General features: G+C 45.5%; 1 protein-coding gene across 3 annotated transcripts in view; it reads left to right on the top strand.

Annotated features, from left to right (window-relative positions):
- NEDD9 (neural precursor cell expressed, developmentally down-regulated 9) overlaps nucleotides 1-26,339 on the top strand; it is a 115,219-nt gene that overhangs the window by 78,633 nt on the left and 10,247 nt on the right. For all 3 annotated transcript variants that reach the window (XM_032861566.1, XM_032861564.1, XM_032861565.1), the window contains exon 2: nucleotides 8,926-9,372. In XM_032861566.1, coding sequence (XP_032717457.1) covers nucleotides 8,926-9,372 — 447 coding nt within the window. The remainder of the gene's footprint in view (nucleotides 1-8,925; nucleotides 9,373-26,339) is intronic.

Here is a 26,339-nt window from a genome sequence, read left to right as displayed (position 1 = left end):
TGTGTGCGTGCGCGCACTTGTGCAAGTGTGCGCATGCGTAATGGAGATATATAATTTTATATTGACATATATAAGTAGTGGAACATGCATTCGCAATGGAACTTTGAAGAAAACCATTTTATTCTTATAAACTGGTATATAATATGTGCATGCGGGAGCCTGTCTCTATACCTGGCCGCTGAACCATTTCATTTAGAGGTTTTTCTTCCAGTACATGTGCTCCTGCTGTATTTCCTCCCTCTTCTAGCTGAGAAGCTACAGCATCTGAAGGTTCTTTCTTGAGACCCCCACTGCAGGTGCAAGGCTGGCAGCATATGGTAGATACCCTTTCAGCCAAGTATACTGGTCCATTTTTGTTTTTTTAATTTTATTTATTTATTTGAGAGAGAGAGAGAGGTCACAAGCAGGCAGAGAGGCAGGCAGAGAGAGAGGGGGAAGCAGGCTCCCTGCCAAGCAGAGAGTCTGATGCGGGGTTCGATCCCAGGACCCTGAGATCATGACCTAGGCCAAAGGCAGAGGCTTAACCCACTGAGCCACCCAGGCGCCCCTACTGGTCCGTTTTTAAAAACTCTTTGAGGACCTCACCAGTGAAGTGGGATAACAATAATCAGGCAGTGAACCTAGGTAAGGGGACATCTCAAAGAGTTGTGGGGGGCATCCAAGGTATGTCGACTGGGTCTGGCTAGGGGGCAGGCCGGGCTTGCTAGTGGGTGTACATATTGGTGTTGGTGGGTTTAGATACGTGGGAATGGAAAAAAATAAGATCTTTCCCCTCTTTCAAATACTTTATTAGATGTTACAACTTTCGTGCTTTGACTTTTGAGAAAGGATCCTGTTTGGGGAAATAAACCGTAATATAGTGGGCTGCATCTCCTACTCCTTTATAACTTAATTCTCATTTCACTTCCCCAAGTACCTGGATGTTGGAGGGAATCTGTCTAGACAGGCAGATAGATGTGGTCCAGTGCCAACACTGTAATGTTGGCTGAAATCCAGCTGGTTGTTTTATTGTTAATAAAAACCTATCTTTTGACTGAGTGGGTGTCAGGCCTTCATCATTATATGGCGCCTGTCAGATTTATCTAGGGACAGAACCCTGAAAAAAGTTTGTGCCTGCCCCATGTTTTTGATCCTTTGCCAATATACTCTACTTAAATCTATCAAAACCAGGCAACCTGGGACAAAAGCTTATGAATTCCAAGGCTTAATAGCAACAGTGCTAAATTCTAAGATGGAGAGGTTCTCAGGAAGCACATCCTGGACCAGTGGAAAAAAATCCTAGTTTAAGAGGGAACCAGATGCTAGTTGTGGCTCTGGTTCTAACCTAATCAATGACCCTCTGGGCTATAAAACTAGATCGGGTTAGAATGATCTCTAGAATCCCTTCTTAGTCTAAAATTCTAGACTGATTGGTTCTGGTCAGGCTGTGGGGTGACTTCCGGTTCTAATACATAGAAGCCACGGTGTCCTTCCATCTTCTTTAAGACCCTCAGGAGTTGCTTTAAAAAAATCTCAAAGACCACAGAGGAGTAGAAAATGGAGCTCCTGAAGACATGTGTATTATTTCCGATCCTGAGACTTAGGAGGAAATGCTACTTTCTCCCTCTGGTCAGGATTCAGATTCATCCTCTGCAATTGCCTAAGAAATAACACAAGTTGACCACGAAGTCACACACACACATGCGCACGTGCGCGCCCACACTTCCCTAACAAGTCATTTGTAATTTTTTTTAGATGAAACAAAGGATTTGCTCCAGGCTTTTCTTGGTTTTGTGGTAAACAAATCCCATCGTATGGATGTTTTTGTCCCGCATCAAGCTTCTCAAGGGAAAACAGGTGGCATTCACTCTAGTCCAGAGGAGGAAGGAAAACCAGCACTTATATAAGAAGAAATACTTATATAATCCCACATCTATGCTGTCCATATGATGTGACCAAATCCAGTCGGGTGGAAAATTCGTTCTGAGTTCCAAATATCCTAATTGACCAAGAGCCTCAGATCTTCTCACCAACTCTGAAGGGGTAGTATCACTTTGGAACATGAACCACCAAAATAATGCGGGGTTCTAAATGATGTCTCATCAACAGGTATGGGCCAATAATGGAAGAGATGTTAAGATTTCCAAATTTGGGTGCCTTGGGTCTTGACCACACATGGGGTGCAGCCTCACAGTGGCTGTCAGGGCTGCTGTGTGTCAAAGAGTACCTTTGGGAGACAAGTGTCTACTGCCAGATTTTTTAAAGCATCTTTCATTCAGAAATGCTCAAAACAGAATGCTCTGGGTAAAGTTCACAAGGCTAGAAAATCTAAGAAAATCTGAGAACTGGGGGCGGAGTAAACAACATGAATATTCAGAAGGTCCAAGATACTCAAGTAAGCTTTGTGACCACCATAGGGGTTGAAAAGCACTTTCCAGAAAATGAAAATCAGTGACTGACTTGTTGTCGCGGTGCCAGAGAAATCTTCACAGCACATGTTGGATGCCCCTCATGGGGTGTCAGAAGTATGACTAGGGAAATCCTCCTGCTGCCTTTCCATGGCTAGTTCAGATCACATAATGAACATCACGTCAGACTACAGTTAAATATTGCTGAGAAAAAAAGCTGGAAGTGATATGTATGTATCCTATCTTCTAACTCCTGAACTTTCTTGAAAAGTCTCACATCTGCTATTTAACCACCTCCAGAGGATTCAGCTCCAAAAATTCAACAGCCCAGATCATCTGATGAAAAAACCCAGGTGTAAACCAAGGGTTCCAAGAACTGAAACCAGACACTTGTAGATATCCATGGATTCTGACTATTACCTTCTTTGGGGGAACTCCACATTTCCCTATAACCTAAGGATAATGGTGGGGGGAACCAAAGTGGTTTGATCGCCTTCAGACCGAAGCTGATTTTTGCCAGCAGGCACAAGAGCACGTGAGCCTTCCTTTCCCGTCCCCACTGTGTCCTGAGACTGACCTTGATGATGCCCATTCCTTAGCCACTTCCTTTAGGACTGATTTTCTTGACAATGGCTGTTTCCATCTCTACTGTGCCTGTTTCTCAGGATGTCCACTGTGCGTGTGTGTGTGTGTATGTGTGTGTGTGTGCATGCCCATGCGTGTGTGTGCACCCCACCAGAGTCCAGGGCAAAAGTTTGGGAAGTCGATACAGGAAAGTCATGCTGCTGAAGAGTGTGGCAGCCCCAAGGTCTTGGCAGGAGCTCCTACGTGATAAATATAGAATGAAGTAAAAATAATAAGGGGAAGTCGGGCCATTGATGATGCTATCAGTCCTAGCAGGGTGACACGTCAGCCATTGTGTGTCTCATTTCTCTTCAAAGAACAGCACAAATGGTCATGGAAATTATAAGTCACACCTCTCCGTATTTGGAAAAGCAGATAGTTTCCCTGGCAGTGGGAGTACTAATAAGCTTTCTTGACATTTTGATAGCAATGAAAAAAAAAAAAAAAGGGCAGGGAAGAGTGGGGGATGGTGTGGAGCCTATCATATGACCTAGAGCCCTCTGTACCCAGTGTTCTGGCTGGTTGTGCAGTATTTTATTCCCACTCCTCAGGCACAGCTGAACCAGGAACAGCAGAACCCAGCGTCCTGGCAAAGCATGAATGGTGCCCAGTCACGTGATGCCCTGCAGGGAGAAAAAGCTCCTCCAGAGATGACTGTATTTAATCTGGCTGAGATGGTCAGCTCCTCCTGGCCTTCCTGTTTGCTCAGTCATTGTGGACACTAGATTCAAGCTCCCATCTACGTCATTATCCTGTTTAATAGTGAGGGGTGGGCACTTTCCTGCCATTTATCTTTCTGCTCCCCTTAGTTCATCTTCCCATATCCATCTGAAAACTTTTACCAGGTGTCTTGCTGACATTTCTAGAAAACCATTTCACCTTCTCTATAGAGAACCAGGAAATCAGAGTCCAGAATCTATTTTAAGTTGGCAAACACTGAATGAGGTACATTTTTGCTTCAGGCACTGGGCTCAAGTTCTGGAAGGGCCAAAGGAATAGGTCAGCCTCCCTGAACTTCAGGAGCTCACAGTCTTAAACGGGATATGACAGGTCATACTGAGAGAAACAGGATGACAGAGAACTGGAAAGGGAAACCAGCAGATAGGTTTGGAAAGATAACTCTTCTGGAGAAGGTGGAAGGTAGATTTTGAGGTGGGAGGAGGTGAATGCAGGAAGGTCAGTTGAGAAGCAGTTGCCAGGCTCCCACTACACGATTATTGAAGGCCTGAACTAGGAGAGGCAGTGAGGGGGAAGACAGGGGCCAAGTGGATTGGGTTCCAGGTTGGGAAGAGACTCTGCAAACCTCTGAGCCTCCTATCTTGGGCAGCTGTGTACATGCTGCGAACTAAGAGGGATAAAGCAGGAGAAAGGGGTTTTTACACTTGGCCAGTTAGAGTAGAAGACACCTATTAGCCAGTGGAGATATGGGACTGGAGAGCAGAAGTATTTCGGCTGGAGCTATGGTTCTATTATCTGTGTGTTTCCTCTAGAGACTGAGAATGCAAAGACGAGCAAAGAACAAAGGAGGGAGGGATCTCTTTGGAACATGATTAGTCTGTGAAGAAGCAGGTAGATGAGTGGTCATGAGAACAGAGAGACGGGAAGAAGCCAGAGGTGGAACCACGGGATCCAAGAGAGCCTCAAGAAAGACCAGGGCGGGGGGATCAGTGCTAGAGGCTACTGTAATTAGGGTCCCCTCAAAGAGGATTTATAACTCTAATGCTGATTCCCAATCATAATTAGAAGCACAGCTTTGGTAGTCCATGCATTTGACTTTGTTAAATACTGTCCCGATTCTGGAGCTGGAGGTGGGACGCCTGAATTTTTGCCTCCGCTCTGTGACCTTTTGGCCAGGTGGCTTGGCAAATCATTAACTTCTTGAGCTCGTTTTTTTCTCATTTGTAAGGTGAAGGAGCTGGAGTGTAATTGTTTGAAGTTCCCCTGGCTTTGAACTTCTGTGCCCCAACTGTTCTGGCCCTTGGCCAAGCCCTAGCTTCAGTTCTAACTGCCATTCTCCCAGGCTCACCATCCAACTGGCTATAGAATGACTTAGCTCTCTTATCTCTCCTAGATTTGTTTCTCTGTTGACCTTTTCTGCCCTAGAGATAAATATCCTGGGGCGGGTGGGAGAAAGAGGCATCTTGAATAGACAAACCCCTTCTCCTGGGTTTTTCTAAGATAGTCAGATAAGCACCCTTCTGACTTTGTGGCCTTAAGACATCACACCTCCCACCCAGAAGGAGGAGATCCCTCCACCTTCTTCTAGCCAGGCCACTTAACTCTTGATCTGCCTATTAACTCCATGCACTTTTGAATGAGATGATTGGTGTTCTGGCTGACGTTAATTTTACTGTTATCTTCTCAGATGAACGCTTGCCCCCCAAAGCACCAAGCGTTTTCAAAAGCCAAGCACCTCACCCATTTTTCCCCCACTTTCTCATAGCTTGGACTCTGCTGGAATCTAAAGAGGTATATCCAGGACTCATCAGAGTAATAGCAATAATAATAATATTTTGTCTTGCTCTCTTGAGGGCAATGAATAGTTTAATTATTGCTGTTTGCAGGCAAATATTCCACAAGAGGTTGCAGGGACCATGACTCGTTATTAATTCAGAGAAATACTGCAAGATACAGTTCTGATATGTCATTGTGAGCAAGAGAAATATCAGCTGTGTATGAATATATATTTATATTGAATATATGATTCATAAATTAATAAATAATATAAAATTAATAAATATTATATTATAAAATATAGTGGAAATACATCTATTATATATGTATATGTAATATTATATGTAATATAAATGTAATATATAATATATAATAGCATAATTAGAGCAGCACCCAGCCCTTGATGGAGAACTGACTGGAGGCTGAGTGGGGAGACAGCATAAGTCCAAAGAGCCATCCAGCAAATTAATAAGTTGTCACAATAGTTTCCTAAGCCTTCAGCCGTGTTAAGGTACTTGACTTGGATTAACTCATTTTGTTTTCACAGTAAACCCGTGAGCTGGGTGCCCTTACCCTTACCCCCATCTTACCCATGGGAAATGGAGGCACAAAAGGAAATAATCTATTTATTCTATAGACGTAACAAGAATCGTCGTCTTCAGAACTTCGCTATATAATGGAGTTGAGCCCCATTAGGAGGACACTGTGTAGTCAAGCTAAGATGGCTTAGCGTTCTGGAAAGAGAATTCTCGTCTCTGACACCAGCAGTGGGGCTTTGGGCGAATGATTAACTGGCCTCCCCAGGTCTGTCTCTTTATCTGTAAAACAGGGAGGTTGGGTCCAGGTGTTCTCTGAAGGTCTCTGGAAGTGCGTGTAACCTTCTGTGTGGGAGAGCCGTGGGTGTAGACGCAGACTCTGTAGCTTGCAGAGATAGTAAGTCCACGGCTGAGAATACCTGTCAGCGTGGGAGGCCTCAGGCCAGCACCGGGTGCGTGCCCCCGACGGTCATGCCAAGCGAGCTCTCCTCCTAAACCCTCACCTCCGTGGGTAGCAGGGAGGGCCACTGGGAAATCACGGACCACCATCAGGAGAACTCCCCCTGGGTGCTGCGGTTAGCCAGGAAAGCAGTCTCACAGCTCCTGGGGCACGTCTGAAGTATTAGCATGCTGCTTCCCAGGGGGTGGGAGGGTCATTGGCATGGGAGACGAGGAACATCCAGAATGACTCTCACATGGGATTTCCAGCCGCCCCGCATCAAGCAGGTCCGGTGCCCTGCTTCGGGCCGCATGCAGTCCCATGGCAGGGACCCAACTCCACATGCCTCCAGCTTATCTGTGCTGATTAGGTCGGAAGTGCCTTGCCTTTCTACTGTTTTCTGTTTCTTTTCTTTCCCTTCTTCATGGCCGCTAGAATCGTACCGGCACCCACCCTCAGCTTCCACAGAACTGGTCCTAACTCTGACTTAGGATTTCATCCAGGGCTTTCTTACCAGCCATTCCCAGCACTGAATGGGGCCCCAGAGCAAGGGACAAAGACCAAAACCCTCAGCTCTCTCCCTACTCTGATCACAACACAACTCCTGTGGAGCGATCTCCCTCAGATTACTTTGGTGCAAAGAATCAGAATCTTTTTGTCCATAACTCTATGACTTTTCTTTTAAGTCATACAACTCAAAAGATGGAAGAAAAGAAACAGATTTTAGGATTATGACATATCCTTAAGTGGATAGGGATGCTGTGTGATTTTCTCTTCATGTATGTGAATTTTTGTTAGGAAAAATCCCAAAGCTTTCTAGCATATAAATACTCAGCAAAACCAGCTCAATCACAAACCCCTCCATTTCCCTTGAGCTTTCCTTACTGCTCACCTGTCTACATGATAGACTTTATGGATCTCAGAATTGTCAAGAACAAGAACTTCAACCTTATTCTTAAAAAGCATCATCCCACTCCCTGGGCACTGACTTCTATGGCTTGATCTCCTTTTCTCTGGTTGAGTAGTTGCCCTAAAAGGATTAACAGTAAGAGTAGGACCCCCCTCCCAGGTACTGACTAGAGGGGAGCTGCCTTACATAGCGCAGCACCCCTGCCCCAAGAGGGGAGGCCCAGGACACAGCACAGGACTGTGGTTATGGGGCACAGAACAGGGGGGAGATGATTAATATACGTCAGTTCTAAAGGAATGAAAAGCACGAGGCTGGCAGATCAAGTCCATGTTTCTAGAGAAGCAAATTAAATGTTGGGGGGGGGGGCAGAAATCCAAACACCACCTGCCAAAAATTCCACAAATATGTAAAATCCCAAACATGCTCCACCCGATAGGCAGCCCCTCCCCCCACAACTGATCATCGTCCCAGTGACTCAAGTGCATGCAGACACTTCAGTGAAGCAGCAGAGAGATCACTTTTAGTTTTCCAAGTGCTTGTGATGAATTTACGGCATCCCGACTTGTCTGTGTGCTGGGAAGTAGCGGGCGCGTGGTAATGGCTGCCATCACACCGTGAAACATGACTAACGCCAAGGAATGAACTCTTCGGAGACTTTGAAAGGCTTCCAAGAATGTCAGCACGTACTGCTTGCCCGCTCTCTGCCGAATGCCTACTTTGGCTGTCTGCTTAGTACTGAATGTGCCAGACAGGCCTTCGTACAAAGGAAGAGAGTGTTTTGGGCCCATGAAAGGGGAAGGCAGAGCCTTTCTGATGTCAATGGTGAGATTCAAGAAGTAGGGGGGAAAAGTGGCCAGGTGAGGAGGGGCCTTGAGGAAAGGTATGAATCAAAGACCAAAGAAGAAAGAGGTGGCATCTACCTGCAGGTGACAAATTCTTCGTAGCTCCCAGCCATCCAATCTGGAGATGTAGACTATGGCCACCCTATACCCATGCTTGATTATCATGGAAAAAATGCTTGTCGATTCTCTCTGTATCCAAGGACTTCTTGATCAGCTTAGAACAAGAATTTGTAAGCCCTGCCAAGGCATATATAGTCTACTTTTGTTTCCATTTGAACACCAGATATTAATGCCATGTGTACCGTTGGTTATTTGGGATTTTCTCAGACTCTTTCTGCCTCTAGTGTATGCAAAGCTTGAGAAATGTCTGGTGTGGCACATCTGAAGGTCTTGGAATATTTTATTCTTTAAGCTGGCTTTAAGAAAGGAAGAAAAGTGTTTCTGTATAGTGAACTCCTTACCAGTGCTACTCATAATTCCTTGGCACAGCATCTGGTGTTAGAGGAAAGAACGCTTCGCAGAGGAGGCAGTCTGATGTCATTGGTGGCAGACACAGGACGTATGTATCTGTGTTTTGTCTGCACCATCTGTTTTTCTCTTTACAGGCTATTGTTCCCATTTGTTTTTTGCTCCCTTCCAGGAATCCTGCCTCTCCATAAGAGCAAGGGCTCTTGGTGTTTAAAGGACTGAGCTAGCATTCTAACATGATGTCCCTCTGTTCTCTTCTTCCTAGAATCTTATGGCAAGGGCCTTATACGACAATGTCCCTGAGTGTGCTGAGGAGCTGGCCTTCCGCAAGGGAGACATCCTGACTGTCATAGAGCAGAACACAGGAGGACTGGAAGGATGGTGGCTCTGCTCCTTACACGGTCGACAAGGCATTGTCCCTGGCAATCGGGTGAAGCTTCTGATTGGCCCCATTCAGGAGACCCCCTCCAGTCAAGACCAGCCTACTTCTGGACTAATGCACCAGACCTTTGGCCAACAGAAGCCCTATCAAGTGCCAAACCCACACGGTGCTCCTCGAGACACCATCTACCAAGTGCCGCCTTCCTACCAACATCAGGGAATTTACCAGGTCCCCACTAGCCACGGTACCCAGGAACAGGATGTGTATCAAGTACCACCATCAGTGCAGAGAAGCATTGGGGGAGCCAACGGGCCCCACTTAAGCAAAAAGGTGAGTGAGCGGCCGACTGGATTTGTCTCTGCTTACTTGTTTCCATTGCACTCAAAGTGGTAGAAATATTCCCAGAACAAAAGCTTGAAACTCTCAAGAAGGAAATATATCTTCCAAAGAGTAAGTATACCCAAATACCTGAACTTGGGCATTGGTTTTGCATCATTTTTCCATTCATTGGTCAGCAAAACTTTGTTCCCATGTCATTATAAGTTCTTGTGTCATTCCAGATCATACTGGACCATTAAGTTGTTTCTTTCTGATAGATCTGCTTTTTGGCCCAGGTTCTATACTCAGTTTCCAGTCTTTTCTGTTTCCTCCTTGAGTTGTACAAGGCACCAAATTTCGCACAAGTACAATGATGCAGAAAGAACTCTTCTTTCACTAAAAGCTGAATCATGACCCCATTGACCTGGCTGCACAAAGAACCCACCAGAAGTAAAGGGAGCAAAGAAGCTGGAAGTGGGTCATGGCAACCAACTTTTCTGTAAAGTTGTTAGTTTCAAGGTTGTCCAATTAAAACATGTGGACACCAGTGAATTTAGAAAAGAGCCATCCTCTTGTCCTTCAAGTAATTCCTGTAATAATGCCGGAAGCAGTGGATGAAAACAGTACAGCTAAAATATTTAGGAAACCATTATGTTAAAAAGAAAGGGGGGCGGGGAGGACCTCTTCAGCACTCTGTATAATTCCAGATGTCTCAACAATTTGACATAAATAGAAATTTGTTCATCAAATTCATTTTAAGCATTTAGTATATGTATATTTTTTAAGTTTTGGGTTTTTTTTGTTTTTTTTTTTTTAGTATATGTGCTGCCGAAGCGAGCACATGATTTTTTTTTTTTTTTAAGTAATCTCTACACCCAAACTGGGGCTCGAACTCACAACCCCAGGATCAAGAGTCACATGCTCGACCAACCAGCTGAGCCAGCCAGGCAGGCACCCTTCATTTAGTATATTTTTGATGCTTGTGATACAGCGATGAACCAAGGAGTGAGCAAAGCTTTCGTGATGCTTACATTGTAGTGGTGAGACAAGCAAACACTGTAATGTCAGGTGGAAACACCTGGAAAGAAAATAATGTTAGTCAATGTTGGCCAACACCAAGATCAGGTTTACGTAAGCACTACGAGGGAGGGCTTTTCTCTTTCATTGATGGGCAAATTCCAAGGGTCTGCAACGAGTCCTTTGAGGTTTGGTATCAAGAATGGACTGATTTAATGGAATAAGAAATAAGGGAAGATGCAGTTAGATATGAGAAGGAGCTTGCTGGCTCCAAGAACACCACATATGCCTGTGTCCTGCCTGGAGAAAATCTGATACAAAGGCTGAATTTACACACTCACGTCAATTGCGGAATATCTGTTCTCATGATAATGGAATTCTCTGTTGGACAAAAAATGGGAGGGGGAGAATCACTGTTGGATTCCTTAAAATAACAAAACCAGGAATGTATTTTCAAATCACCTTTTATACAAAAGGTACGTATGACCAACCATGGCTCAAGAGCATCTGTGTTGCAGGCGCATGCATGCGAGGAGGAATTCCTCAAGAGAAGGTGACTTGTTTTGCCCAGGACGATGATCACTGTCTGGAGGCAAAGTGACTCCGTCATGACCTTTCAGAGTCCTTCTTACCCAAGGGACTTTAGATTCAAAGGGAAAGCCAAACCAAGCCTCTGTCTCCAGAGGGGGAAAAAAAAGAACAGTTGAAAGGTGTAACTATAAATAAATAACTTCTCTCATTCTTAGTCCTGGTTGTTTGCACCTTAAAAATAGCTCTCCCTCCTCGGAACTAGTGTGAGGCAGACGAGGGGGACCAGAACAGGAAATGCTTGGCTGAAAGGTGGTGGGGTCTAAACTTTCATCACAGTTTATTTTGGCAGAAGGTGACATGTTTTCCTTTTTAGACTCAACTTTTTTAGTTCCAAGTCTGCAAAGTACTTCGGACTTCTTCCCATTTTATGTGCTGTCACTGTACGGCAGATTCCCTCCTTGACCCTCCGTCCTTTTCAAGAGAACGGACTTGGACCACACCTTCCCTTCGATGGAGGTTGGAGTGTGCGCTTGAACTCAATGTTTTGTTTGTTTGTCTAATTCAAAAATCAGTGAAACACTTTATGTTTACCGAAAGGTGGGTGATTCCCGTTGGAGGAAGCCCTTCGGAATTGGACCTCTGCCAGCCTTTACAGAGGGGAGACTTTTACCAGAACTGAGAACTAGATAATGCCTGCAGTGCTAAGCTTTGAGCCAGGGGGGGTCCGAGGTGGCAACATGGCGGAAGGATAAGAAGGGCAGGACAGAATGGCCCTGGCTCCTCCAGGCTGAACACCAAGTGTTCTGCAGCATATCCTGACCTCACCTTGAAAGTCATCTGAGTGCCGCTGACCCCCTCCATCATGTCCACTGGGCCACTGGCTCAAACATCCATGAGTGTGAGGAGGAAAAACCTCTTCCTTCCTTTCCTCTCCCTCTCCTCCTTCCTTTCTCCTTCCTCTTTTCTCTCTCCCTCCCTACCTCTCTTGCTTGCTCTCGTATTTGTGCTTTCTCTCTCCCCATTTCTTTCACTTTCACCTTCTGTCCATCTTCCTTCCTTCCTTCCTTCCTCCCTCCCATTTCTTTCACTTTCACCTTCTGTCCATCTTTCCTTCTTCCTTCCTTCCTCCCTCCTTCTTAGTGGAGATGGCTTGGCTGCTAAAAAGTCACGTTAACCTTCTAGATAACAGTTGCTGAAAAAACTTCTATCAACATCTTCCTCTTTGAGGGGATCTTCTCAGTGGGTGAGAATCACACTAATGACTTAAGCCAAGGCCCAAAGAGTTCATCTCAGTATAGCAGGGATCGGGCAGGCTTTATGGGTTTTTGTTTTTGTTTTTGTTTTGTCTTCAGGCTTTTTTTTTTTTTCCAGTTCTTATTGTAGCTGACTTGGTGAATAGCCCTGTACTCATTTTTCTCCTTACTTTCCTATCTATAAAATGGTGGTAAGCCCAGGACTAGACATTTCTGGAAGTTTAAGCTATAGTCCTTAAAAGCTATTGAAGAAGAAAAGGAAGAGGAGGTAGATTTTGTTCTAAAGCATGAAAGTGTAGTTTAAAATTTTTAGAGAACATAAGAATCATTTGGAGAGGTAGGGAAGGTGAACTGAAATGCAGATCTCCAGGCCTTTCCCACCAGAAATTCTAATCCTGGAGCCTGGGAATCTGCCCTGGGGTGAGCTCGTTGGCTAGTTCTGGGGGGAGGTGACCCAGGACTGCATTTTGAGAACCTACTGTGAAGTGACCATGATGGGGGTTTGGATATGTTCCAATCTGATTGTGATTCGGGACTTTCCATAGTGAAAGATTCCCTTGATGTAGCTACGGACTGTGGGCTTCGGGAGTTTTATCTGCCACAGTTTTTTCCATGAATGAATCATATAGGAGGAAAAAAAAAAAATTCTGCCTTCTATCACTTTGACTTTGCTCTTTGGGAAGGTGCAGCTTCTACCACCTAAGACACCTGTCCTCGTCCCAATCACACTAAGTGCCATGCATCACTCATTATATCAGCAGTTAGAAAAAGAAAGATAATCATGTCATCCCCACCCTTTTATGAAATAAGACAGTGTGAGTATTGTGCAAAGAGCATGGGCTCTGGGGTTAGGCTGACCCCTGGCTCTCTTCCTTCATAGCTGTCAATCCCTTGGCAAGTTCCTAGACTTCCCTAGGCTTTGATTTCTCCATCTGTAAAATGGGAACAATCCCAACCACCTCACAGAGTTCTTGTGAGAAGTCAGTGGAACAACATGCAGGAAGGACCTCGCCCAGGGCTTGGGGCGGGGGGTGCAGGGGACCCATGGGGAGGTGGGGGGGTGTGGCTTACAAGCTTAGTTCCTCTCCTCTCCCTTGTTTGTCCTTCCTTTCTCAGAGTTTGTTTTGAAGGGCCTCAGCCCTGTTTGTGTTTCTGATTGTGCATCAGATATGCAAATATTTTACTGCTAACACAGGGGCTGTTCCCTTGGAGTGCGTGGCTCTCTCTCTCTCTCTTTAGTTCTGTAGGAACTTTGCACAGAGTGGAAAAGAACTGACACCTTTCTTAATTTCACTGGTCTTTTGCCCTGTGAGTTCTGGATGCAGTGCTGTTTTATCCATGAGGCATTACGGGGCAGAATGCCCAGGCATGTTTGAGAGCCCCCTCCCCCCCCCCAAAAAAAAAACTACTCCAAAGTAGGAAACACAAAAACTGAAAAATATAATTAATAAACATTTAGACAAATGTGTAGGAAACAACTATCATGTCCGCCTCATTAATTGCTACATTTAGAGCTCAGAGCTATTTTATGACACTTGAAAACAATTTGTAGGTTAGATTCTTCTCACTTTGCAAGGATTTCTAAATATGCCCTGGGATTGCCAAGAACTCACAGGCAATTTTAAATTAACTGAGTTACTCACAGTCCAATAATTTGAAAAGCTAAATTATGCCTATGTTTTAATGTTCTCAATTCTTTAAAAGCAAAAATTCTACTTACTAAGGGGCTGTGGCTGAGAGTGGAGCTCCCAAGGGTCCAAAAGCTGAAGGGCCTCAAAGGTCTGAAATAGCCTCATTTTTCTACTTCGGCGGTCAGCAAAAACTGGCACCTGAGTTCATCCATTCTGTGCCTTGATCCACATGGAGAATGAAACGTGTTTCTCTGATTATTTTTTGGACACGTCACTTTTATTCTAACTGATGGGATTGAGTTTGTTTTGCATCCTTCTGAAGACCAGTTTTGAGCTAAGGGATGACCTCCATTAGGGCAGGCAGGGACCGGAGCTGTCCTTTACATGCGGCATTTCCCACTGTAGGCCACACTCACAGCAAAGTGTCAGCACACGGATGACAGTCAACGAACACGGGTCACAGCCACTGAACGAATGAACGAGGCAGAAGCAAGAAATGAAGCATCTGATTTGAGTTGACCTTTGAGTAAACTGAAAAGTGATTCTGATCTTATCACCTGTCAATCATCACACGTGGTTCAAATCTTATCATCCAGCTCATTTCCATCTCTTGATGTCTGTCAGATTTTACTCCGTAGTTTTCCCCTAACAAGGGAGTTGGGGGAGCACTTGGGTGGCTCAGTGGGTTAAAGCCTCTGCCTTTGGCTCAGGTCATGATCCCAGGGTCCTGGGATCGAGGCCCACACTGGGCTCTCTGCTCAGTGGGGAGCCTGCTTCCCCCCCTCCCCGTGTGTCAAATAAATAATAAAATCTTTAAAAAAAAAAAAAAGAAGGGAGTTGGGGAATGCCACCATCTATTTTCTGTAATCATAACTATCTCTACACAACAAGCGAGCATTCAAAGCATGACTGATGTAAAGTTCAGCGTGTCTGAGAACCTACCTTTTATTATTTATTTTTTTAAAGATCTATTTATTTATTTGAGAGAGAGAGCACATGAGCATGGGGGGGGGGGGCAGGGCAGAGGGAGAGGGAGAGAGAATCTCAAGCAAACTCCCCCACTGAGTGCGGAGCCCCATGTGAGGCTCAGTCTCACAACCTGGAGGTTATGACCTGAGCTGAAATCGAGTCAGACGCTTAACCGAATGTGCCGCCCAGGTGCCCAAGAGCCTATCTTTTATGCATTTTTCCCAATAGTCACAAGATTAGCTGACTCTTCCATGGTCACATAGAGAGGAGAATGACACTATTTTTACTAGAGAGCAGAGCTTCCTCTGTATATTCTGTGATTTACCTAGAATGACTTTTCTTCTCCATGCTTTTTTTTTTTTTTTTTAGATTTTATTTATTTGACAGACAGAGATCACAAGTAGGCAGAGAGGCAGACAGAAAGAGAGAGAGGGAAGCAGGCTCCCCGCTGAGCAGAGAGCCCGATGCAGGACTCGATCCCAGGACCCTGAGATCATGACCCGAGCCAAAGGCAGAGGATTTAACCCACTGAGCCACCCAGGCACCCCTTCTTCTCCATTCTATCTGTAAACCCTTTGTCATATTTTAAAGCCCATGTCAATGTTCATCTCCTCTGAGAAGTCTTCCCATCTGCACCCCAGCCATTTTCTCTCCTCCTCCATTTTCTCCCCCAAAATATGTTACCCTCTTCACCTAATCTCAAGGGAAGCTCATGGGTTCATTAAAACTGCAGTGGCCATTACGATGGGTGTGATGGGCTAGGCTGGTGTGGCACTCAGAAAACTCTACATTTATCTAGACCCCATGACATCATCTTTAAAGACCATGTCCTACCTTCCAAATTGGGACACAGCCAAATGTTGGCAGGAAATGATTAAAAGAGTTTCACCAGGTCTTCCAGGCCCATTCCTGAAAGGTAACATAAGAACCAGAAATAGATTTGCTATAATATCTGTACCTTCTTAGACACTGAGTCATCACGAATTACACACATATGGACAGACGCGCACACGCGCACACACCCCCTCACCCAAAGCCATGGGTTAGGGAACAGAGGACTTCCCTTATTGGGATTTGAAGGATTGTGAAATCTGGTTGCCCGGAGCAACACTCAGTAACCAGCCAGCTAACTGCTATATATTCACAGTATGATTTGTCTACCCACAAATAAAAATAGATTTAGAGGAAATGAAAGCTCCCCGAGAAGATAAACTCTGACTACACCTAACTTTCCTTTGTTCCCTTCCTATGCACACACACAGACCTCTTGAAAATAGCAGGGAGAATCAGAGTTGGACAGGGCACAGAGGATGTCTGGTTTCTTCACTTATAAACTCCATAAAGTAGGACCATGTTTCAGAATCATGTATCTCTCTATAAAGATCATCTGAATTTAAATTATTTTCCCCCTCAATACGTGGCTTTTGGGGCTGTGTGGAGAAGTGAAGGTCCATCTAAATTCCTTACCCTCAAGAGTCAAGATGAATTCTACAGCTTACACAGAACTAGAGGTCCTTGAGCACTTAGGGGCAGGACTTTATGAGCTCACTTTGAAAATGAGAAGTCTCTCCTCCCAGCGGAGCCACCCACGCCAGGGGAATGAGCAAACTGGAACACCTCCCTAAAAATGTACAAAGCTCTTTTTTGTTTGGTCAATGCCAAGGCCACCTAACTCGGTCGCGGTTTGTCATAAAGCTCACAGATAGTGCGTATTTCTGAGAGTGCATCAGTAACTTCTTGTAAACCCACACCAGAGCAAACCGAAGTAATCGTCCTTCCTTCTTCAATGATTTCATGCTGAGTGACTGTGCTTATCAGAGCAATTGGGTCAAATGTTGTGTGTGGTGTGATAGCTGGCTGAGTGGATAATGCCATATGAGGGAGGGAGAAAAAAGAAAACATTTATTTATTCGATTTGATGACAAAACTCAGCCTTCATATTGGTGGAACGGAATGTGCCTTTAAAAGCAGGCTTGTTTGAGTACGTTGTGGAAAATGCAGAGCGAGATCCCATCAGGAGTGGGCTTGGTTCTGAATAGTGCCAGACCCCATTATCCAGATGGGCTTCTAGAAAGGTATGCTACTCCTGCTAAGGAATCATGGTGTGACTCACTTAGGTCAGTGTGTCTTCTCTCCAAGTTCTGTGTAACTCCGGTAACATGTGACAAGTACCAAGGGACTCTCTTGAAAGCGAATCTGGAGTAGGTTGATTTTTGAAGCAAGGAATCTTCAGCCATGCCATAATCACCTCTGATTTGTTTGAGTAGTTTTTCTTGGGTTTTCTTCAAGCAGGGTGTGCTTAAAGCAGTGGTTTATCATACCAGTCATTTATTTTCCAATTTACCACCAATTGTCTGTGTAGCCCTTCTCAAGCTATGAAGTTACTCATTTTTCATGATAGTTTTAGGACGAAAGCGGGGGTAACCCCAAAGTGCTCTGGGGTCCTGGCTCCATGTTAGGGACCTTGCATCCGAAATCTCATCTGATCTTCTCAACAGCTTCATAAGGAACAGGGGGTGTTCCTTATACCCCCTTCTCTTTACAGAGGAGGGATCTGAGGTCTGAGAGGTGAGTTAACTTGCTGAAGGACATACCTCTGGGAAGTGGCGGCCTTGATATTTGAACTCAAGTCTTTCTGACTCTGAGGCTAATGATTTTTACATCCAGGCTAATGGTTGATGTTGCCAAGCCCTAAAATAAGAGGGCGTGTTTAGGACGTTTCATGAGCAATTCCAGCTCATCACAATCCTGGGTGCTAAACAGCGTCATCTTGGCCAGGAAGAATTAAAGTCACTTCAGAAGGCTCCCACCCAAGCTGGAGAGCAGCCCCTATGCTGGGGAGTGGGGGTTGAGGAAGGTGGAAATTCCCGCCGTCCAGCGGCAATGGTCTGTTTCATGGCAGGCTGATCTGGAAGTCCCAAGCAGATGATTAAGGTGATGTGAAGACCGTGGCATCGCTGAGAACATTGCTGTGTTGGCTTTCTCCACCATTGAAAGCACCATCTTTTCAAATGACTTCCAATTAGTCCAGATGGATAACTTCATTTAACCAGATACCGTGGTCTCCCCTTATCCACAGTTGTGTTCTCATGATTTCAGTTACCTACGGTCAATCAGGGTCTGGAAGCAAATGATCCTCCTTCTGACAAACGGTCAATGCCTGTGTCACTCACCTCACTTCCCCTCATCATGTGGGCATTTTATTTTCTCATGTCATCACAAGAAGGGTGCGTACAGTACAGCAAGATATTTTGAGAGAACATGTTCACATATGGTGTATCATTATAATTCTATTTTATTACTGTTGTTAATCTCTGACTGTGTTGAATTGATAAATCAAACTTTACCATAGGTATGTATGTGTAGAGGGAAAACACATAGTATATATAGGGTTCTGAACTAATCACAGTTTCAGGCATCCCCTGAAGGTTTTGGAACATACCCACCATGGATGAGGAGAGATTGCTGTCTAGTTAAATCTCCCAGAATGGGCTTGCCAGGGAAAGGGGCACCCCCTAAATTTAAGATACCCAGATTTCAAGTTTTGCTTCCCAAACAAGGAAGTGAGTTTCTCGGTGAAGCTAGGAAAGTAGTAAATTTCTAATCTGTCTTGCTAATGTAAGCAACGGGACATTGACAAAAGTAGGGGTGGACCTCGGGACCCAGCCAACCTGGTCCTTACTTACTTCTCTGCCATTAACCAGCTGATTAACCTCTCTGAACTCCAGTTCCCTCAACTGTGAAATGGGGAGTAAGGTTGAATTATCTCTAATGGTCTTTACTAAAATTTTATGATCCAGATATCCTTATCTGATTCTTTCCCAGAGTCACTTGAAAAGTTTAGTAAAACTGCTTGATCTCAAAATTCTTAAAAAAAAAAAGAAAAGAAAAGAAAAAAAAGACACTCAGGCATTGATCTAAATTTCAACTTGACCCCGTAAGTTTTGGCAAATCTCACTCCTCCTTTAGGATGCAGTCCGCCTTCCCATCTAGAAACCGCAGTCGCCTCCAGAAGATGGAGCTGTGGCGATAGAAGGCAAGGAGCAGGAGGAATAAGGTGGGGGTGGGGGGTGGGGGGGTATGCTGAGCCAGCTCACAGCCCCATCCCAGTATGTGAGAACACTTCCCACAGAGCAGCTTCTTCAAGAGAACTATCTTCCCTGCTTTGGTACCAAAAGCTAAGAGAATGTTTCCTCCTAGAACTTATTTTATTTTTCTGTCCATTTTCCTCTGTTTAATCCTCTCGGATATGGCAGAAACCCTTGTCGGGTCACGTTGTCTCTGGAAGCAACAGCTGTGCCCGCAGCACCACGTTCTGCCACGTGATGGGTCTGTCATCTCAGCCACGGAGTCCTGTCTCCCAGGGAGGCCCTGCGGGGTCTCCTGCGCAGGGTCTCCTACCCAGAGCTGCATTTGGGTCCAGAAATGTTCATGCCTTCCCCCCTTTCCACAATCACAGCCCCTTCCGGGCGGTCTGCGGGCATCGAAACTCCCTTCCAAAGTCCGGACCTTGTGCTTAGTGTCCTGTTGAATTTATTTGGGCAACCAAAGAGCCAAAACGCTGGTGCCTTTTATAGTTCTCCAAGAACATCTCGGTCCATGGGATTTAAAAAAAAAAAAAAAAAAATGACTTCGCTGGACCCAGCGCTGTCACCACGGGTCCCATTCAACTTTGTGCGGAGAAAGACCCCAACGCGGCAGGAGCCCAGACGTCATTCCCCGCCGTGCTCTTCCACATTAAATGCTTCGAGCTGCTCTTTGACGCTCGGTCACTCCATAACTAAATGTTGCTTTAGCACTTGCTGCACAAAGAGCTTCCTGAAAGCAGCAGGGGAGGCGTGCTGGAGGCTGGACAATCGGGGCACTGTTTCCATGGAGTGGTTTGCCTCCCGAATGCTGTGTTTAATGAAAGTGACCCAAGAGCCCTGTTCCACTTCTGAGCCTTCAGTTGTGACTTTTTCCTCATTTGGAGGGAAAAAAGAGAGAGAGAGAGAGAGGCTGACCGTGATTTAGATGGGGCGAGCAAAAGGGCTGAGCTCTATCCTAAAAATCAGACAGCGAAATGTCTTTGAAGGAAAGTAAATCAGCGCCCCAGAACAGAGGGGGAGAGACCTCGATGAGCTCAAGAGAAGCTTTAGGAAGGGTAAGCCATGCACTTGGCCCACGAGGGTGTATTTTCCGGGCCAGACTCAGTTTTCATTATATTGTTGCTCCGCGCACAGTGAATGAGCTCACTGCTACACCCAAGCTGGGCAGAGAGCATTTATAGAGAATTAATAAACCCAGTGGAGGCAACATGTGGCTTTTCCTCTGGTCGTAGAAAAGAAACTAGTAATCTTCGATCTTAAACAGACGAACCTCTGTAACTTCGCTGTTTCTGAAAGCTGGATCCCAGTTCTAACGGGCAGGCAGTGATAATAGTGATGTTTCTCTTCCTAAGGGTTTTTCTTTAAAGGGAAAGGGCCACACAGTTCATGAGCTTTAAGACAAAGAGGTTATTATAAGATCTAATAAACACCGTGGTGGCTCTGTGAATGCTTTTTAAGGGCATTTATATGAAATGAGATCTTTCCAGCGGGCGGTTTTTGAAATCTAAATACTCCTGTTAATGCATGAAACCCAGAGATAGTATAAATTAAACTGGGGGGGTTAGGGAGATTAGAGATAGACAGGAAGCGATCTGATTTTATTTTCCGCAGATGCCAAGAAAAATGCAGATGGCCGACTGCTGGTCGGTGAGGCCTACTTCTGAATTCAGACAGTCTTAGGTACTGTTAATGGCAGAGTTATAAATCTAGACTGTAATTATTACGGTACGGTGGCACTTTTTAACTTCTCATCAATTACTCATTATACTTCCTGAGCACCACCTGGGTTGCCTAGGCCTTGACGAGGCCCAGGGGCACAATGCCAGGAGCCGGGTGCCCACGTTCCTGCTCTGCAGGATTGATGGGTAAACTCGGGGGGTCAGTTATCGAGGCATTATCTGGATATCAAGAAGACATGATTGTGTCATTCTGGCCACTTCTGATGTTGCTTCGGGATGGAGAGACGTAGACCCAGAGAATTAAATCATGGGACACGGAAACCCAGACAGTTACAAAGACCCCTCTGTACCCTTCCAAGTGGGATTTCTTGTTAAATTCTGCTAAAATTATACCAAATTCTGTTTCTGTGATTTTTGTAATCGTTGAAGCAGGCATCTATCAAATGTAGAAGTATGGGCCATAATAATGATGAGAATAGTCTAGAACCTGTGCTCCCGGCATCCCGTCCCATCTCGGCCTCTTATCCATTCCACCCAGTTCTTTCTGTCAAACATCAGGATTTTTCCACTTCCTTTTTACTGTTTTTGTTCTTTTTTACGGTTGCTGGTAGCACGGAGTCTTGCTGAGACCTTGGCCCCAGGGATATCACGTGAGCAGGAGTCCCCTTGAATGTATTTCGCTGCTAGACTCCCAGCTGGGTATGTGCCCTACTTCTTGGTGAGGTCCTCTTGACAAACCCAGCTTGTGATCTTCCACTGAAAAGGCTTGTCTGAGGAGAAACCCAGTCAAGGGTCCTGGGTTTGGGACGTTGCCATCTTTCTCTTGGATAAATAGCTTTATTTCTATGCCTCATAAAGTAAGTTTATCTCCTGGGGTTTTCTGCTGGAGTATCTTGGGCGGTTAGGGTGATCGCTGTGACAATGGCAATACTGAGAAGACCAGAGTAAAACAGTAACCCAAGTAAATCTCCTGATGGCCTTGGAAAACCAAAGTCTCTTGTCACTGGCTGCTTTGATGTGAAATTCCCATCGCCTCACAGACCTCACTGGGAACACTATGCATTTGTAAAGATTCATTTCTTTCGATTCAACTCTTATCTAAATGATTAAATTTAGTTGGCTCCCATGGTTTAATCAGGAAACACTCTGAAAGCCAACAGCCTCGAGATCTGTGGTCACTAAGACACAGACCACATCCTCCTCATATTGGGAAGAAAGCAAAAATTGGCTGTTATCCTTTTCTGCTGTCTTGTCTCCTATATTTCTGGGTATCTTTGTCGGATGGACACTGGATTTAACAAATATTTGCAAGAAATAATTGAAGGCTCATGAAGATGTCGTCTACTTCCAGAGAGGATCTTATTCCCTTCTGCCAGCCTCCCAGCCACACATAAATCTGATTTCAGGCTTTGAGATAGTCTTATCAACCCTGATGAGTGAAAACCTGCCTTCAGCCTGTGCGTGGGTGGCTTCCCTCCTAGCACCTTCTCACTTTTACATCCAACCCAAAGTGGGGTCCCAACCTCGGGAAGCCCTAGAGTCCAGTATTCCCCCACACCCAAAGACATGGCAAAAAGACACAGTGTGGCCTCTTAGACATACCCCTCTCACATCAGTCAGTGCCCCCCACCCCCGGAAAAAAGCAGCCTTAAAGTGTGGGCTTACCTCTGTGAATTCCTTCTCTGCTCCCAAAGTCAGACCTGATCATTCTTTCTTTCTTTCTTTTTTTTTTTAAAGATTTTTATTATTTGAGATAGAGCAAGAGAACAAAGCATGAGCTTGGAGACGGGGGTAGAGGGGGGAGGCAGAGACAGACTCCCCACTGAGCAGGGAGCCTGATGCAGGACTTGATTCCAGGACTCTGGGATTATCACCTGAGCTGAAGGCAGCCACCTAACTGACTGAGCCACCCAGGTGCCCCTCTTTACTATCTTTTAATGCTTTGAGGTGATGAAGACGATTGTTAATATCTGTTCCTCATTCTTTAAAAGCTGTCTTCAGTAGATCGGTTGATCTGAATTCCCAGGTCCACAACTTAAGTCCAAAAGTAAAGCTGTATAACCCAGCAATTATAGTAGAATTATCATAGACAATTATAATAGAAATAACTAAGACTTAAGGGGTTTGCTGGATGCCAGGCTCTTTATGTACTTGATCTCATTAATACACTAATAGCCTCTAAGTATTATTATTTCCATTCTACTAATGAGGAAACAGGCTTAGAATGGACAGATGCCTTGGTCATGTTCTCACACGTGGTAGAGTCGGCTCTGACCTGAGTCTGGCTTATGTTCTCGGTCCCTCCCCTCATCAGATCAAATCCTTTCCATGAGCTAAAGACCTGGTGTGCCCTTGGCCTCTGATACACAGCTTCCCGTGACCCGTGTCAGAGCTCCCGTTCCTTTCTGTCGTGTTTTCCTTCTGATACTGAGGTAAACGGCGGAGTTTGTTTTGATTTCTTTTTGCAAAACTCCCCCGTACGTTTCTAGCTGGTGGTTAAGAAGAACGCAGATGCTCAAGTCACATGCAGACTCGAGCCTGGGGGAAAGGAAACCAGCTAGCAGCCCTTCTTGGCCTCCGAGTGGTTCACGCCAACCAGTCGCACAGGTGATCATGCTTCCGTGGTTTCTGATTGCTTGACTTTATCTAAAATTCGCTCTGCTTTTTTTGCCATCATCACTTGCCCAACCTTACCATGCATGGCTGAGAAGAGCCCGTTCCCCTCCTTCTCCCGTGGGTGCCACTCATCCTAGAGCTAACTCACCTAGACACCAACCTTGTCCTACACGGGCAGGTCTGTTTCCTGTCCTGTCCAGTTCCGCACCATCTTGTGTAAGAAGAGCCTCAAGTTTTCCTTTAGTTCATTAACATATTCAGTCAGTGCATTTATCCAAGCCTTACTACAGTCAAGGCACTGTGCGGGGCCCTGCTGTGTATCTACAAATGAAGAAGAAACAGGCTCTATCTCCACCATGCCCAGAGAAGAAATGGGAGGCACCGAAACAGACCACAAGTGATTAGTTCCCTTAGAGACGGACGTATCATGTGCTTGGGGCGTTCCAAGAAAAAGGTGTTCTGTCTGGAAAGGCCCCATGGGAGAGAGACACTCAGCCTGGCCTTGAAAGTTGAATAAAATGTGAATCTGAGGACAGGAGGAAGAGTATCTTGGACAGAGATACAGCGTGAGTGAAGGCATAGACGTGCGGCACACGGGGCATGGGTATAAAATGGTAGACTTCAGTCTTGCCCACGAATGGAATTGCTAAAGAGCTTTCTGGGCCCTGGCCTCAGAGACTTTCAAGGGATTGAGGGAGGGGGGCAGAAATACATACATGAAGGCAAGACGGGCCCCCTGAGGGCCAGAGACACGTTTAGTTTGGCCAGGACACTATTTGAAATATTTGAGCCAATTCTGGAAATCAGATTTCACGTTAAAAAAATCCAGATTTCTGGCTTCTTCTGAAAATTTGAGAGACTTAGCAACACGGGGCATCTTTTCTCGGGATGGCAGCTGGCTGGAGCTGAGGAATGGCTGCTTTCCTCCGGGAGGTTGTGGGTTCTGTCTCCCCAGCATGAAATCCCAGCTTGTTTCTCCCTCCACCTCATCTGCTGGGCCCCACAGGCATCCAAGACTCAGGCCCTCGCTGGGCTACAGGTGCAAAGCCAGGCCAAGGACTGGGAGGTGTGAGTGGCCCGGCCCAAGGGCCTCTCTTCTAGCTCACTGGCTCACATGTGCTGGCTGCTGGGGGATCCCGTGGCCCCCCACTGCCACACTTCTTTAAATTTTCAGCATGCACGGCTCTCAAAATTATGAGACATTGGAGGTATTTAAATCATCTCTAAAAGCAGCTCTTGGTGCCCAGGCTCTGACGCCGAAAATGATGAAAATCAAACACATTGGAGCAGGGGATGGGGTGGTGCGCGTGCACATGTGCGTGCGCACGTGCGTGTGTGTGTGTGTTTGCTTGTTTTTAGACAAGCACATAATTAGAGCGCTAATGTAACCCCACTCTCTGGACTTTGGATGCCACCCCCGCCCCTGGGAAGATTTATTAAATGGACTTTTTCTTTCCTAAATGTCTATGTCTGGCCGCCTTCTTCTCAAGTGTCCACCTTCAGTTTCTTTAGTTAATTGATAAGAAGAGTATACTAAACCTGAGGACCAGTCAGATTCCTCATGGGGCAGAAAATCCCGTATCCGGAAAATGCACTTCCTGTGCCAGGGTCCTCAGGAAGGGGATTTGCCTTAGCCCTTGGTCCTGAGAGCCCCAAGAATCCCCCTTTCTAGCCTCATTTGCATCAACTCTAATGAACTAAGAGGTCAATATGGGAGTTCCTTGTAACTATAAATAAATACACACAAAAAAAGGAAAACACAAAAGAAAAACCAAGGGAGGAAAAAAGGAAATGAAAAACCTGACTTTGTTTCATTGAGAAAATTAGATTTGAAATACCCTCTGTGCAGCAATGCCATCGATGCCTTGCCTCGCAAACACCCAGGAGAATGCTTCCGAAATTTACATCCCCTTGGCTAGACCGTGGTGTTCCTTGGAGGTTGAGGTTCAGTAATTTTGGGACAGTAGAAAGGTTTTTGTGTACTGTGTCAGGCAGGAAGAAAAGGTCTTGTGACCACAGAACTGGATACTCTGTAAGGTACAGAACAGTCAGCACTTTCCTCGGAGGAGAGAACACGCAATTGGCATGAAAGTCACCCAAGCGACGGGTTGAGGAGGAAAATGTCCAAAAGTAGAAGATTTCAGCTGCTCGTGCCTTCAGACGTTACAGAGTGGATCGCAGTCTGCCCTGGCTGTGTCTGACCAGAGGCAAAATGCTGGTCCCTTTTAAATGCTGTTTGTGGACCAGCGTGAATTCGATGGTACCATCGGGAATGCTGGAATCGGGGAGACTGTATTTTGTTGGCTTTTTCCCCCTGTGGTTTTCTCCATCTGTTTCTTTTAACGCATAAACAAGGAAAATGACTGGCTTGGAATGCAAAGTTTTTAAAAACCAGATGACCACAGGCATCCTCCAAATGAGAGAGCGAGAGCGAGTTGAGGTTTTGTGACATTTGTCAGGAAGTGAGAAGTTAAATACCGGGAAGCACTAATGCCCTCTGCCAGGGAAGGTCCCACAAAGGCAAGGAAGAGCCTTGTCGAGGACCCCGCCTTTCTGAGGTCTTGCCATATGTTTACATCTCACCAAGGACTATTTTCAGATACTGGCACTGCCCCCTCTATCTCCCAGCACCCCCTTCCCATCTTTAAACTAAAGATGGAACCACTCAGCTGGCCTTCGGCATAACCAGCCTTGGTTTTCCATTAGCATTATTACCAACTTGGCAACCTTGGACAGAATCCACTCTGAGGAGCTTTCAGACCGCACAAAAGCTGTGTTGTGTGCAGGTTCTATTATAAAGCCAAAATAGAGAGCTATAAATAGAGGGGCTGACGAGATACACTCAGAGAAGATTCTTCACTTCTCTCCTGGACAATAGTGAGTGAAAAAAAAAAATCATATAAGGGCACGAGGAATACAGCGCATCTTTCTTGAGCAAAGGGCACGCAGCTTTTTAAAAGGACGATTTGCTAGGCACGGTGCAGTGTCCACTCTGCAAATGGTTCTGTATGCTACATGCCAACAGACTTTTTAAAGCCACAGATTCCTTTTCTTAAACCCGAGGCAGTGGAGAGATTTGATGGGATGGTGACTGCAGTTCTAATCTCCTTTACGTCCATGGCAAGAAGTAATGAGCCGCAGGCACTAGGGCATTAGTTAGCGTCTTAGATCTCCCTGGGGAGGAGGGCATTGGTG

The sequence above is a fragment of the Lontra canadensis genome, unplaced genomic scaffold, assembly GCF_010015895.1.
Source record: "Lontra canadensis isolate GAN:19392208 unplaced genomic scaffold, GSC_riverotter_1.0 scaffold21, whole genome shotgun sequence".
NCBI classification, from domain to species: domain Eukaryota; kingdom Metazoa; phylum Chordata; class Mammalia; order Carnivora; family Mustelidae; genus Lontra; species Lontra canadensis.
This window is presented reverse-complemented; position numbering and strand designations above follow the sequence as displayed.